At 36.3% G+C, this 16,753-nt stretch overlaps 1 protein-coding gene and 2 pseudogenes across 1 annotated transcript in view; 1 reads left to right on the plus strand and 2 right to left on the minus strand.

Annotated features, from left to right (window-relative positions):
* The window catches only part of LOC102826699 (epithelial cell adhesion molecule-like), a 21,460-nt gene extending 8,051 nt beyond the window's left edge, over positions 1-13,409 (plus strand). Inside the window, exons 4-9 of the mRNA XM_006839470.1 lie at positions 1,522-1,587; positions 4,374-4,437; positions 5,311-5,412; positions 6,622-6,825; positions 11,683-11,727; positions 13,377-13,409. Of these exons, the coding sequence (XP_006839533.1) occupies positions 1,522-1,587; positions 4,374-4,437; positions 5,311-5,412; positions 6,622-6,825; positions 11,683-11,727; positions 13,377-13,409 (514 nt within the window). The remainder of the gene's footprint in view (positions 1-1,521; positions 1,588-4,373; positions 4,438-5,310; positions 5,413-6,621; positions 6,826-11,682; positions 11,728-13,376) is intronic.
* Positions 1,874-3,172, minus strand: LOC102837159 (annotated as a pseudogene).
* Positions 13,410-16,214: 2,805 nt separating the features above from the next.
* Positions 16,215-16,499, minus strand: LOC102825176 (annotated as a pseudogene).
* Between the last annotated feature and the right edge of the window lie 254 nt (positions 16,500-16,753).

Genomic DNA, 16,753 nt, shown 5'->3' on the forward strand with positions numbered 1-16,753 from the left:
ACTCACCACCTGTCTCCAGGTAGATGTGATAGAGACTGGAAGTGTGTACCCAGTTCTCTGCTTCATGTTTGTAGCATAGTTCACAAACCTCCAGATGCAGAGGTGGTATGTCTGGCAGAGCAAAGACTGTACAGTAAGGAATGCCACTGGCTGCTGGGTAGGTGAGAATAAGGACTAACCACGCCACTAGCTACCAGAAGGGTGAAAGGAACAAGGGAAGACTGCAGCCCCTTCACTACCAACCTCCTGTGTCCCCAAGACAGACATTCATCTGTTGCTTCTCTCACCACTCCTGTTCAACTTCTTTTTCTGGTCAGCGTGCAGTCCACCTATCCTCAAGCTTTGAGTTTCAGAGTCACCATCCATATCTGTTTCATTTGGTCTCCCATGTCCTTGTTGCTGATGACCTGTTCATCACGTTTGCCTTCTCTGTCATCTTGCCCCAGAACTCTCCATTATCTTTTAATTTCATTTTCCATGAAACTTTTGAAGCCTCTGTGTACTATGGACTGCCAGAAGAATTAATGTATCTTTGAAGAAATATAGCCAGAATGCTTCTTAAAAGTGAAGTTGGTGAGACTTTATCTCACATACTTTGGACATATTATCAAGAAAAACCAGTCCCTCGAGAAGAAAATCATGCTTGATAAAGTTAGAGGGTCAGCAAAAAGGAAGAAGACCCTCAACGAGATGGATTGACACAGAGGCTGCAAGAGTAGGCTTAGACATAGCAATGATTATGAGAATGGTGAAGGACCAGGCAGTGGTTTGCTCTGTTGTAGGTCATTATGAGTTGGAACCAACTCTATATGGTAACTAACAACAGCATATGTTTTTAAATTTTTTTACATAATCAATAACATACTAAATTTAATTTCACTCTTTAAATTTTATTTAACACTTCAGTATTTTGAAGTTAGATTAGTGATAAATATGAATAATTTGAAATATTTATATATTTGCTCATTTGTTGTTTTTTAAAAGTGTTATAGTTGTCTTAAAGAAGCCCTGGCATAATGGTGTTATGTTGGGGTGCTAACAGTGAGGTCAACAGTTTGAATCTACCATCTACTCTGCAGGAGAACGATGAGGCTTTCTGCTCCCTTAAAGATTTACTACTTCAGAAACCCTATACAGAGTCGCTATGAGTCAGAACCGACACAACCATGAGTGTCTTAAAGATTATCTAATGAAACGGAACAGAAACCTACTCAAGCTAGTTTGCCTAGAAGCTAGGAAGCCATCAGGACCACTTTTGCCTGTTTATCTTTTTAGTAAAACATGGTCCCACATGGCCAGACCAGCTTTGACTTTATATGTTGTGGTTAGAGATGGTTGAGTTATTTATGATGAATATGTGAGGGTTGGAGAAAAAACTATGGGCCTATCTAAAATATAAATTATTTTGTTTAATCTACTTTTAATTCCACTTGTGAATGTTAGTATTAGCTTATTATTGAGTGTATCACATAAGAGACTGAATTGTTAGAATCAAATTCATACTGTTTTTTTATTTTACAGTTGGATCATCATTGAACTAAAACACAGAACAAGAGATAAACCTTATGATGTTGCAAGCTTAGAGAGGTAAGTGCTATTGAACTCATTAGTACAGTCAGTGCTCAAACTTTCCAACCTAAACCATTAGAAAGGCCACAATAAGTCTAACTGCTTTCTATATTTTTGAAAAATAAAGTATCATAAACCCTATATAGGGCTGCTATGAGTCAGAACTGAGTAGATGTCAATTAACAACAACAACAAATATATTTTAAACCTTTCTGTGAAATAGAGCTGCAAGAAAAGTACAAAGAATTTCTGTAACATTTGCCTTTTTTTTTCACTTTTATTTGCATTTTATTTTAAACTTAATTTATTCCCAAGCCATAAGTTTTTGTTTCTTCATTTTCTTCTGGGAAATCTTTTTCTTCTGTGCAACCTCCTCTTCTGATTTAGGAACAATATGCCCCTCTACAATGAGGATCATCTTAATGATGCAGAGGGTGGTCATGGGGCTGATCTGACCATGAGCTCTGTAATTTTGGTGGTGTATCTTTGGGGCTTTGTTGACCTGGATGTGCTCAATGATCAGAGATTCCACATCTAAACCCTAAAATTCAGTACTCTTTTTGGGCCACTAACCCTGTGTCCAACCCCACTGTTCGGCCTGGGCACACCTACCAATGCCACCATTGTAATATCAGAATGGCGCACATTGCTTCTGTAAAGTGACATCTTTCAAATACTTGGTGGTTTTTTGGATATATATGCCTTTGATGTCTTAGGAATTCTCATGGGTGTTCTTAAAATGGATCCACGGATTTGAACCTCTTGATTTGCATGATTTTGTGGGATTTTCTGGGCAAGTAAGTAGCACACTGTTTTGTGAGATTACCTCAGGCTGCTTATAGGACGAGTTCTACATTTGCTTTTTATATTTGGTTTTGCATAATTGTGTGCTTTGTCTAAGAATGTGTGGATATTTTTTTAAGAACAAGTTGTGGATGTTCTCTTAATCCTTAAATACTTTAGTGTATCTTTTCCTAAGGTAGGGGAGAGACAGTCTCATTACATAATCACTGTTTGATTTCCAAATTTAGGAAATTTAATATTGATGTCGTCTTGTGTCTGTTTCATCAGTAATGTTCTTTTGTCTTATTTTCCTCCTGATCCAGTATCATGCACTACATTTGTTTACATGACTCATTTTTTTCTTTTCTGACATTATCATTTTTGTTGTTGGTTTTAAACTTTTAATTGTGAATTGGGTGAAGGTTTACAGAGCAAATCAGTTTTCTATTCAACAATTGATACACATTTTGTTTCATGTCATTGGTTGCAATCCCCATAGTATAACATCACTTTTCCTGCCTCCTCCTTGCATTTCTTAATTGCATTCCTTCTTTTTATCTAACCCATCTGAACTTTATCCTTGAGTAAATGCTGTCCTTGTGATTTCAAATGGTTGATTATTCTGAGTACATACCTCTAGTGTTATTTTCCCCTTTGTTGTTAAGTGCCTTTGAGCGACCCTATACAGGGTTTCTGAGGAGCAGCTGGTGGGTTTGAACTGCTGACCTTGTGGTTCCCTATAGACTTGTATATTCTTTGCCTGAAAATTGAGCTAAGGGGGTGAGTTCATTTCCTGACCTGAATGGTGACTAAGGGCCATAGTCTCAGATTTCCACCAGTCTATCTAACCAGTGAACTTGTATTTTATTTTGTTCTTTCCTTGATTTTGAATTCTGTTCCACCTTTTTCTCTGACTCTATCCAAAACCTTGTAATGTGGTCCCTTTCAGAGCAGTTAGTGGTAGTAATCAGGTACCATCTAGTTCTTCCTGTCTCAGTGTCATAGAGGCTGATGTTCATTCACATGGTCCATTAGTCTTTGGAGTACTTGTTTCCTTGCATCTTTATCTTACTTTTCTTTGCTCTTGATGGGGAGAGAACAATAGTTGTACCTTAGATGACTGCTTAAAACTTTTTAAGACCCCAGTTTCTACTCACCAAAGTAGGTTGTAGAACCTTGGTTTTGTAGACTGGTGGTTATGAGTCAGTTCCGATTCATATAGACCCAGCATAGGGTTTCTGAGGCTGTAAATCTTTACAGGAGCAGAAAACATCTTTTTCCTGTGGAATAGCTGATCGTTTCAAAATGCCAACTTTGAGGTTAGCAGCCTGACGCATAACCACTACACTACCAGAGCTCCTTTTTGTAGACTTTAATGACAGTTGACCTTGGTGTCCCTAGAGACCATGGTCTTGGGTTCCTACATGAAATAAGCATATGGGTAAGTTGTTTTATAGAAATTTCTTCAAATTTAGATTTGTCTGGTGTTGTCTCATTATTAAATTTAGGTTATACATAAGAAAACTAATGTGATCTTGTGTCCTCAGTACTTTCATAGCAAGAGTTGCCTGATGTCAATTTGTCTCAAGTAGTGATGATAACTTTGGTAAAGTCGTGTCCACCAGGTTTCTCCACTGTAAAGATACCGTCCCCCTCCCCACTTATAATTAATAACTAATCTTTGGGCAGGTATTTGGATACTATGTAAATATCCTATTTTTCTTCAGACTGCCACTCTACAATTTTAGCACTAATAGATGATTCTAGCCTGAATCAATTATTACTGATAGTTACAAAGAGTATAAATAATATTTATAGTTTAGTTAACAAATACAAACCTTAAGTTATCTGCTTACTTGTTGTTAAGTGCTGTCGAGTCAGTTCCGACTCATAGAGACCCTGTGTAGGGTTTCCGAGGAGCGACCTTGAGGTTCAAATCCATCTTGTGGTCCAGTGCTTATCCTATAGTGCCACGTCTGCTTAGCAGTACTTTTAAAATTCTGATTCTTTATTATTTACAGCACTCTTAAGGATGTAATCACACGTCGTTATCATCTGGATCAAAAATACATCCAAAGCATTAAGGTAAGGTTTTTAGCAAATGAACTTGAGCAGAAAATGGGTGGAAAAGTATGGTTTGGGTATAAAAAACTTTCAGATTTTAGTAGTTATCAACTGTGTTTGATTAGTAATTAAGGTCTCAGCACGTTGTAGTATGGAGTTCCCGCTTGTTGTTTTTCTTTTCCCATAGCCTTTGAAAACTCTAGTTTACCCATAACATGTAGCATCTTTTAGTATCCCTAAAGCAAGGCCTTACTTGGGAAAGCCTCTTTCTATGATTGCTCTTAGCAAATATTTACTTCAGGATACTACTCTCGCCCTGTGTTCTCTGTTTAAGGAACTAGTCTTTAACCCATTAGTCCTTCCTTACCTCTTTTCAACTCAGAAAAAATACTTGAATTAAAGTGATGGAATTATTTAAAGGAAATAAAAATTTATTAAATTCTTCTGGTTTAAAATGAATATATTTTATAAAAGATTCTTAGAAAGGAATATTCATTTTTTTACTCTCAAAAAATAGAACATAATACATGCATACTGCATTGTGGACTATGTTTCTTTAGCATTTTGGTTTTAAAGTATTTTAACTCAAAAAGAAGATATTTTGATATCTTGTTTTAAAAACTCTTCAGAAGAAGAAAATTCTATTTTGTTTGGGGGAAAAAGAAAACATTTGTAATTATCTTTAGTTGCATTGCTGTCTTATTACTCTTACATAGATTTAAAGACATCTCAAAGATTTTGAGCTAATACTGATAAATTATCCTCTAATGATAAGAAATAATGGTGCATGTATATATTACAGAAAACTTAACACTGAATTTTCTGGTTATTAAAATAATGATATTTTGTAGGATTTTGGTTATATTAATTTGCATTTTTCATTTTTCTCCTCAGTATGAGAATAATATGATCACTATTGATCTGGTACAAAATTCTTCTCAGAAAACTCAGAATGAAGTGGACATAGCTGATGTGGCTTATTATTTTGAAAAAGATGTATGTATAATCTTATTTTATTCTATATTCAGGAATGTAATGTTCTTTATCAGTATATTCAAGGTTTTGTCACCGGTTTCTCCATTTGCAGTTCCAATCTTATCTCTGATTATTCTCCAAGTGGTTCTTCTGCTGCAGTTAATTTTGTCCCTTCTACTCACATAACATTTCTAACTTCTTTGTATATATTTGCTTTTCATCATATTGTTGTGCCTAGAACGTGTTTTCTGTCATAATCCTTGTCTTTTACCACCTTGTTAGTGTTAGTTTGTTTGTTTACAAATTATATTTTTAATTTCCATGAATAAGAAGCCCTGTAATAAATGCTGAGTAACTGGATGTTTTAAAAATATATTACTTAAATGTTTATATGCTATAATGAGATAATTTCTGGGATTTGCTTTTTAGAAAATTAGCTTAGAAGGAAGAATAAATCAAATAAGATTGGCTATGTGTTGATATTTAATCTGGGTGATAAGTATATGGAGCTTCATTATATAAATATTCCTACTGTTGTATTTAAGGAGCTCTGGTAGCGTAGTGGTTACGAATCGGGCTGCCAACCGCAAGGTCAGCAGTTTGAAACTACCAGCTGCTCCGCGGGAGAAAGATAAGGTGTTCTGCTCCTGTAAAGATTAACAGCCTCGGAAACCCTGTGCAGGGTCGCTATGAGTCGGAATCGACTCCACGGCACACAACAACTGTTGTATTTAAGGAGCCCTGGTAGTGTAGTGGATTACAAGCCGGGCTGATAACCACAAGTTCAGCAGTTTGAATCTACGAGCTGCTCCATGGGAGAAAGATAAGGCTTTCTGTTCCCATAAATTTTTACAGTTTCTGAAATCCTATACAAGGTAGGGTCACTATGAATCGGAACTGACTCAGTGGCAGACAGCCACCACCACCACTACTTTTGTATGTATTTTAAATTTTCCCACAGTAAAACTTTTTAGAGTTTTAGTATACCAGATTTGTTATGCCTGAAGCAGTCTTTTTTTTTTTAATTGTGAATTGAGTGAGGGTTTGCAGAGCAGATCATCAATTTTTCATTCCACAAATCTTACATTTCATTTCATCACCTGTTCCACCTCTTCCCTGTATCATTTATATTTTTGAAAGTAGTTCTTTGGGTATATAACTGGTATATAGTGGTATATGGCCATGGTTGGTCTCCTTACATATCTTTCATGAATTTTCTCCTCATTGCAGATAAAAGGTGAATCATTGTTTCGTTCCAGTAGTAGTATGGACCTGAGTGTAAATGGGGAGCAGCTGGATCTGGATCCTGGTAAAACTTTAATATACTATGTCGATGAGAAAGCACCTGAATTTTCAATGCAAGGCCTAACAGCTGGAATTATTGCTGTCATTGTGGTTGTGACAGTAGCAGTTGTCGTTGGAATTATTGTGCTGGTGAGTATAATGCCAAGAAAAGTATCCATGTGAGAGTTTATTTCAAGAAAAGGTAGTATATGAAAAGTCTACAGTCTGGTTCCTAAGCATAATAATGAAACAAAATCTGCATTCTTATAATTCTGTAGTGAATTAATCTATTCTATTTCTAAACATCACTTTATGAAGTAAGAAAAGATACTAATCTGAAAAAAGCATCAAACAGCAAATGTTCTTCAGTTCTCCCCACCACTACAAATAATACAACACTTCTGCCAGGATTCGGCAAAATACCTGAATTTTCAAATCTTTCGATAAATTGAAATAATAGAACAGAAAAGTAAGATTAGCATAGAAAAGAAAGGTAGAACAAAATCCAAATTCATAAATAAAAACCACACTTAACTGATCTGATAGAGACTGGCAGAACCCCTAAAATTGTGGCTTTCAGATGCTCTTTAAGCCTGATCAGAGGATCATCTCTCAGCCAAACAATAGGTCCATGAAGTGAATAATAACACCAGGGAAAAATATGTTATTAAGTGCCATCAGGCTAGTTCTGACTCACAGCAACCCTGCATAGTGTTTCCAAGGAGCAAACCTTGCAGTTCAAACTACCTCATGGTCAAGTACTTATCCTACAGTGCCACACTAGGACTCCAGGGAGAAATGTACTCCTCAGAATAATTAACCTAACGAAGAGACCAAAAGGGGAACATTTATATAAAACAAAGCTGAAGAAAGCAAGAAGGGGCAGGAAAGGAACAATAGCTACCTGGGAGTAAGTGAGAAGAATGCTGTTACATTGAGGGTATTGTACCCATTGTATTTTTAAAAAGAAGAATAAAAGATGATAAATATGAATAAATCTAAATAATAAATTAAGCTGTAACAGTTCTTTAGATAAGTTGTGTATTCCCTAGACTTGTTGTTGTTAAAGTGTCATTGACTTGTTTCTGACTCATAGGGCCCTACATAGGGTTTCCAAGGAAAGGGTGATGAATCAGAACCACCGAACTTGAGGTTCAAACCAACCTTGCTGTCTAGTGCCTTAGCCCATGTGCCACATCAGGACTCCTCCCCTGGACTAGCAGGGTTTATTGTAGAAATATAAGCATGATTTAGCAACAGGAAATCTTAATCAGTACAACAGAATTTTATAAATGATCTAAAGGTGTATGAGAATTTACATTTTAGTTTAATGAAATGATCACACTTGGCTATCCACCTTTCCAGGGCTGGCTACATTGCCCAGGTATGTGAGAATAATTCATTCACATGTCACACAGCACAACAATGTGAAAGGAATAATTTAGATAATGTCTTTATCACCTTGTAAGCAAAATCCTTTAGGTGAGGCAAGAAATCTAAAACCAATGAAGAAAAAGAGATACATATTTGATTTCATTAAAAATTTAAGATTTTTTTTATAGAAAAGACACTGTAAAGTGAAAATGTCGATGATACATAAACCAAAGAAGGTTGGAAACCTTATATTGGGCCAGTATGAGTCGAAACCTACTCGATGGCACTTAACAGCAAACAAAATACATCAAATGTGGAAACTCAACAAACTCATGAGGAAGAAATAAAACCACGTAAAGAAAAGGCAATAGATGTAGACAGTTCATAAAAGATGAATTCCAAATAAACACTTGAAAATTTAACTGTAGACAATGAATTGTCCTATTAAAATGAAAACACAAGTACATAGGAAATTATATTAAAGATTATGAGTGATTATGAAAACAGTATGTGTATCAGTAGGAGAATGGATATGTCTTTTAATTGGAAGGTGTTATGAATTGGATATGTCCCCCAAAATACGTGTTGTAAATCCTAATCTCTAGTTATAATCATATTTGGGGGTTGATAGTTTTTGTTGTGCTATTGAGACAGGATCTAAGTTATATTTTGAATTAACCTCTTGTGATATTAAAGAGATTAAACAAGCAAGAAAAAACAAAAACAAACCAGATGATCCGGAAGAGAGATGCCAATCCACATGAAGATTGTAGACGTTCAAAGAGTCAAAGAACTTCCTCCAAAACAGATAGTCTTCTCCGAGAGCTGGCATCCTCAATTTGGATTTCTATCCTCCTAAACTGAAAAAATAAATTTGTTTTACCCATTTGTGGAATTTACATTTTAGGAGCCCCTACATTGCTTAGAAGGATTCCTCCAATGTTAATACAGGTTTCAAAGAGGGAGATGATATCGCGTGAACCCATTTTTAGACCCCAAAACTTAGATGCATATGTTTTTATATATTACTCTTATATTAATAGTTAGAATGTAGAATGTGTGAAGTATGAATCAAGGAAAATTGGAAGTTGTCAAAATTAGATGGAATGCATATCTAGATTGATATACAAGGCATAAGTGAGCCAAAATGAACTGGTATTAGCCATTTTGAAACTGACATTCTTATGGTTTGCTATGCCGGGAATGACAGATTGAAGAGGAATAGCATCACATTTAACATCAAAAAGAACATTTCTACTAATGAAGATCAAAGACTACAGCCTTCAGTATGGATTGCACCTCAATGTTAAGAAAATGAAAGTCCTCACCACCAGACCAATAAGTATCATGATAAATGGAGAAAAGATTGAAGTTGTCAAAGACTTCAGTTTGTTTGGATCCACAAACAGTGCTTATGGAAGCAGTGGTCACGAAATCATATGACTAATTACATTAGTCAAATCTGCTGCACAAGATCTCTTGAAAGTGTTCGAGAGCAAAGACGGTTTTTTTCAGTCACCTTATATGCATGTGAAAGCTGGACGGTGAATAAGGAACACTGAAGAAGAATCGATGCACTTGGATTGTGGTATTGTCAAAGCATATTGAGGGTGCTGTGAACTGTTCGAAGAGCAAACATGTCTTGAAAGAAGTACAGCTAAGGTGCTCTTTGGAAGCAAGGATGGTGTGACTTTGTCTCTTATATTTTGGACACGTTATCAGGAAGGACCAGTCCCTAGAGAAGGACATCATGCTGGTAAAGTGGAGGGTCAGCGGAAATGAGGAAGATCTCCAACAAGTTGGATTGACACAGTGGTAGCAACAATGGGTTCAAACATGACAACAATGTGAAGATGGCACAGGGCAGGGCAGTGTTTGTTTCTGTTGTCCATAGGGTTGCTCTGAGTCAGAAGCAACTCAGCTGAACCTAACAAACAACAAATTAAACCTCAATAAATTTAAAAATTAGTGTTTGGAAAGAATTGTTTAAGTTGATATTTGAAGGATAACAAAACCATGATTCTACTTTAATGTATTTGTAATTAAAATTTTCAAATTGGGAAAAAAAAGGAACATTTCAAAATCTGTCTTGAAATACAGTGCTGTCTGTGACAGGATAATATCCATACGCCTACAAGGAAGACAAGTTAATACCAATATTACTCAAATTTACACACCAACCACTAAAGCCAATGATGATGAAATTGAAGAATTCTACCAACTTCTTCAGTCTGAAATTAATCAAGCATGCAATCAAAATGTATTGATAATTACTGGTGATTGGTTGAAAACAAAGAGGAAGAATCAGTAGTTAGAATATATGGCCTTGGTGATGGAAATGACACTGGAGATTGCATGATAGAATTTTGCAAGACCAGTGACTTACTCATTGCAAATAGTTTTTAAAATTAATATAAAAGACGACTATACACATGGACCTCACAAGATAGAATACATATAAATCAAATTGATGACATCTGTGGAAAGAGACAGTAGAAAAGCTCCATATCATCAGCCAAAACAAGGCAGGAGCTAACTGAGGAACACGCCACCAACTGCTCATATGCAAGTTCAGGCTGAAGCTGAAGAAAATTAAAGCAATTCCACGAGAGCCAAACTATGACCTAGAACACATCCCACCTGAATTTAGAGATTATCTCAAGAACAGATATGATGCATTAGACCCTAATGACCAAATACCAGAAGAGTTGTGGGGGTGACATCAAGAACAGTATACAGGAAGAAAGCGAAAGATCATTAAGACAAGAAAAAAACAAAATGGATGTCAGAAGAGACTCTGAAACTTGTTTTCCTCCATAGAAACGCTAAAGCAAATGGAAGAAATTAGGTAAAAGAGCTGAACAGAAAATTAAAAAGGACATAAAGTCAAATATTATAATGAAATGTGCAAAGACCTGGAGTTGAAAAACCAAAAAGGAAGAACACGCAACATTTGTCAAGCTGAAAGAACTGAAGAAAAAATTCAAACCTGGACTTGTAATACTGAAAGATTTTTTGAACAAAATATTGAGTAATGCAGAAAATATCAAAAGAAAATGGAAGCAATACACAGAGTCACTGTACCAGAAAGAAATGGTTGGTGTTCAACCATTTTAAGAGGTAGCAAATGATCAAACAGTCAGTGGTACTGAAGGAAGAAGTTCAAGGTGCATTAAAGGTATTGGCAAAGAACAAGGTTCCAAGAAATCTGTCAGTGAACTGACCCAACACTGGAGGCACTTACTCATCTATGGCAAGAAATTTGTAAGACAGCTACCTGGCCAATTGATTGGAAGAGATCCGTGTTTGTGTTCATTCCAAAGAGAAGTAACCCAATGCAACACAGAAATCATTGGACAACAATAACATGGAAAAAGGTATAAGCTGTTAAATTTCATTGTGTTTCGGATAGATTTTTTTTTTTTGGTTTGTTTTATTGGTTTCAGTATTTTCTTTTTTCCCCTCAAGTTTAGTAATGAAATTTCAGTTTAAAAAAACAATGTGTGTGGATATATTTTGAAACTGAGTTTGTTTAGGTAGGAACTCTGTTCTTTAAAAGTATATATGCCAATTTAAACCAACTTTTTGTTTAGGTAGCAGTTTTTAAATAGTAATCATTTTTCTTCTTTTCAGGTTATTTCCAGAAAGAAAAGAATGACAAAGTATGAGAAGGCTGAGGTAAATGGATTACTCATATAATAAAAGCAGTTACCAATTGCTCAAAACTCCTGGTGACCCCATATATGTTAGTGTAGTGATGTGCTCCATAGGGTTTTCAATAACTGATTTTTGAACATAGATTGCCAGGCATTTCTACCAAAGAAGTCTCTGGGCAAACTTGAACCTTCAACCTTTGTTAGCCGCGGAGTTTGTTAACTGTGTCACCAAGGGGCTCCAAGTATAGATAACCCATATACAGCCATACTTACAAATCAACCTCTGTAAAGTCTATTATATTTAACACTTGAGGTACATATAATGCTTAGTAATAACAAACAGAAGCTATTTTGTAACACACATCAAAACATTATTATTCTTATTTTATTATGTTAAGATATTTTCCTGTATCTCCAAGTCTTTCTTTAATGTTTTTATGCATAGAAAGATATTTTACTGACTTTAGATATGACTTGTACCTAACTTATGAACTGTTCTGACTTACGTACACATACTACTAACCACAGACGTAGGAACTGAACCTTGTTGATAATCCAAGGATTGCTTGAATTAAAAAAACCCTATATAATCTCTTATACTGAATAAGTAAGTACCTTTCTAGACACTGACTTCAATTAGTATAAAGGATGAAGTATAGTTCTTAGGATCTTTCCTTTGGAAGACAGTCGTAGAATGGGCCTCTATGAAATTCTTTTCAATGAGTTTTATGACAGACCACCTTATATTGAATTCTGCTTCATAGAAAATAGTAGAAGCCTATAATTTTTTATATTATTAAGTATCAATATGTCGTTTTGTGCCTTCAAGTCAATTCCGGATCATTTGTTGTTGTTAAGCACTGTCAAGTTGGTTCTGACTCATAGCAACCCTGTATAGGGTTTCTAAGATGGTGGCTGGTGAGTCTGAACCACCGACCATACTGTCATAGATATCTGGTTTACCTGGTCTAGTGACCACAGGTCTGAGGGACCTTCTCTAAATTGATTCCTAACTGGTGAACAGAATGGTGCTGGCAGAGTAGGGCTGTGCTCAGTGGTGTGGTGTGGTTAAAGGCAAAACAGATCTGGCCTTCACCTCTTATTAGCTGGACAGTTATTTAACTTCTTTAAGCCTCAAAATTTCCTCATCTATAAGATGAGGATAATAGCAGCCTGTTGTGTAAGGATTACATAATAATCTGGGTGACGTATTGGTACCATGTTTGCTTCATGAGCAGTTGTTTTCCAATAGTAGTCATCATCAGCATTGTTGTCTCAGTTATAACTGTTACTGTCTAAGACAAGTTGCTTTGTTACTGTCTAAGACAAGTTGCTTCACTTTGAGCTTCAGTTTCCTCAACTATAAAATAAAAGATTGATAGTAGAAAATTAACTAGCTCTTCATTTAATAATCCTACCCACTCTTACAGAGCCGCTTGTCTGTTACTTTCCATAGTCACTTGGGCCATATTTTATTTCAGTAGCAGTTTGGGTCTTGTATTCAATGTATTTCTTTGTAAACGCAACTTTTTCTTTTTTCCCCCTTTTTAAATAAGTCTTTGATGTAAAAGGAGAGGCCATCTTGCTTTCTTCCTTGTAGAGTTTTTGTTTTGTTTTTAGCTATTTACAGAATGGAAAGCTGTTTTTGAGAATCTTTTTTTTCTATTTCAGATAAAGGAGATGGGTGAGATAAATAGAAAGTGAATGCATAACTTCTCTAATTTGGGGAGTAACTGCAAGAATGGAAATTAACATGGTCTCAGATGACAAGTGTATGAACATGAGAAGAAGGGAAGATCGAGGACTGCTATATTGTTTTGTTAGTTAACATCACATTTTTGTAATAGTGAAACTTGTACTCAAAATATAAGCAACTTGAAATTGGCTTTATCAGTCTTAAAATTTGACAAGTGTCTTATATATGCATAGCTTATGCAAAACCTAAAAGGTTTTACTGCCTAGTTAAAATTATTTATGTACAGTATTGGAGAGTGTACATTAAATATACTTCCACAATTGTCTCATTCATGTATGATTAAAAGCTGCCTTTCTGTATGCTTTTTGAGTCTTGTACATATTATTTTCTCTAATTTCTTTAATTTTTTATGGATTATGAAATAAAAACCTTTAAAAACTGAATTTCCTAATTTTGTTCTAATAATTGAATAAAGTTTCATAGCATACACTTAAATAATAGGGTAAGAATTGTCCTGAGCATCAATTACATATGAAATACAGTTTTATTAGAGTCCTTTTAATCATGTATAGTCAGTATAAATATATGTATTCTACTTCTTTTATTTAACTACATAGAAAAGTCCATTTTATTCATAATGAATTTTAAGTTTGCATTTTAGAAAAAGATTGATACTTTGGCACCACACTATCCCTTCAAGCAGAATTGATGATGTTCTGAAGTGTGAATGTTTTAGTTGGATCAGTTAGAATCAGTGTTTAATGCACCAAAGTTTCTCAATATCTTACATCATAAAAGTACAGATGCATTTTATTTTGTTACCTAAAAAAGTTACAAGTAGTCCCAACTTGAACTGGTGTGACGCTGTAGGATCAGCACTGCACTGTGAAATACAGGGTCAGCAGTTCAAACCCACCAGCTTCTTCCTGGAAACGCTATACAGGGTCACTATGAGTCAGGACCAACTTACCTGTATTTAACAACAGTCCCCAACTTACCACATAATCAGGCTATGACAAACCACACTTAGGACTTTGTGTTTTGTTCATCTTAGCATTAGTGATATATAGTATATGCAATGTTAAAATGTATCTGTTAGCTTATGTGTAATATTTCCAATCCCCAAAGACGATTTGTAAAGCTACTTGAAAAAAAATTAGTGAGATATTAGACTTCACTCAAAACTGACATAGGACAGTCATTAGAATAGAAATCCATTGTAAGTTGCAGTCAATCTGCATTATGAGATGGTTCTGTGGCATGGAGTCAATTCTGACTCAGCGACCCTGCACAGGTTTTCTGAGGCTGTAAATCTAACGGAGCAGAAAGACTCATCTCTCCCGTGGAACAGCTGGTAGTTTCGAACTGCTGACCATGAGATTAGCAGCCCGATTCATAACCACTGTGCTACCAGAGCTCCTTACTACGAGGTTAAGATGTCCTAAAATATTTTTACTTTTGAAAGGGATGTTTTTTTTGCATTGTAAAAGTCAAAAGAAGTGCAATTAAGGAAATAATTGAAATAATTTTAAACATCACCTATGATTTTTATGCCTTCTTTGGTAGGATGAATTCAAGGATTTTCTATCCCTAAGGAACCCTGGTGGCTCTGTGGTTTAAGTGTTGAGCTGCTGACCACAAGACTGCAAGTGGAAAACTCACTAAGTGCCCTATGGGGTCAGAATGAAGTTTATGGCAGTGGGTTTGGTTTTGGAGTATTCTAGTCATGTATAAGGAATCCTGGTGTAGCACTAAAGAATAAACCTTGAGGGGGGAGAGGAGGGAATGGAAGAACAAGGTGGATGGGAGAACAGGAAGGCAGGTTTGCACCGGCATAGTGGGACAGAGGTAAATGATGTATGCACAACCTTGGAACAACGGCTCTGGGATACAGGGATTGAGGCTTGGTTTGAAGAGGTAAGAGGGGGGAAAAAATGTTAAGATGTATGGATGTCTTTTTTTTTTTTTTAATAAATGATTTATTAAAACAGTATGTGATACAATAAAATTTTGAGCCCAGGGTAAAGTGGGACACGGTACATGTTTCCCCTCATTGACATTCCACCCAACACAGTTACATTCCAACATAATTGAACCAGAACATCAAAATATGTATGCCATTTAGAACTCAAGGAAAGTAACAGTTGAGTGAGTGCACATCTAGGTTTTCTTGATTAATCAAAGATGATAACATAAGTCAATCAAAATCTCATATACTAGAAGGTTAAATTGCATTTACCATATCATTGGTAAATGCCCAACCTTACACCAAAGATCTCATGAATTACATCCTCCTTCTGCACACACACACAAACGATCAGGAACAAAGAGTTGGGTTTCGAGCTATATTTTGTTACCGTAATACTCTCTCTGTTTTGTGATTGATCAACCACATGCATGCCAAAAGTTCTCTGAATGGAGCTGCGTCCACAGTCCCTTGGGTATCAATAGGTAAATTATAAAGGACACTCAATTTGTAGTTCTCTCCTCTTATATAGCACTTTGAAGCAGTGTGTGAGATGCACCACATGGATAGGAAATCTTTAATAAATTTTCTTATAATTGTAGAGAGTTTCTGAAAATACAACGGACAAAATGTGAAACCATGCCTTTGATGAGTGCCAAAGGACCACCGATTCATCTCCTCATATTTAATGAATGAATTCCCCGGAGGGTTGAAGCCTTTATGGGCACTTGACAACAAGATGGACCAGGGCTCTGAACCACTGCATTAAGAAAGCCTCTCTCCATTCTCATTTGCTGATTCTTTGGGCCACCCAGTCCTGCTGGCATGGGGGAATGATTGTTCTGTTTCAGCCACAGGGACATGCAGCAGTTGTGGAAGGAATGATCACATTCTCCCCAGACCACAACACAATCCTCTTGTTTGTTTTCAGCTTGACATCTAAGACAGGCATCCATCACCTACCTGGACCCTGCAGATGGTGCACGTATCACACTCCACGTCCCAGCTCCACATGGCCACCGCGTTCCACTTCTTAAGCGAGAACATTTTGTCGCCCCCTGACTTGGAGCCTCTGCTCCCGGAGTGAGAGGCTAGGGCACCAGGTTCCTCTGCCGTCTTCCACATAGGCCATGGCATCGGAGCAGAGCCGTCAGCGAAGATGCTGGGCTGAATGAAGTAGGAAGGCAGCTACCGCGGCTCCATGGGGCCCAATTGCAGAGGTTCATGCAATTGGGGTTGGATGTCTTTTGAATCTTGGTTTCCCTTGCATACCGTTATAAAATAGACAACTTGAGGGGGAGATTAAGGAATAGCCAGAAATATCACCATAGAAAGCTTGTAAGTCTGTCTTCTGCCTATAACTGATTGGAATACCTAAAATGGGGC

The sequence above is a fragment of the Chrysochloris asiatica genome, unplaced genomic scaffold (genome assembly GCF_000296735.1).
Source record: "Chrysochloris asiatica unplaced genomic scaffold, ChrAsi1.0 scaffold00024, whole genome shotgun sequence".
Taxonomy (NCBI): domain Eukaryota; kingdom Metazoa; phylum Chordata; class Mammalia; order Afrosoricida; family Chrysochloridae; genus Chrysochloris; species Chrysochloris asiatica.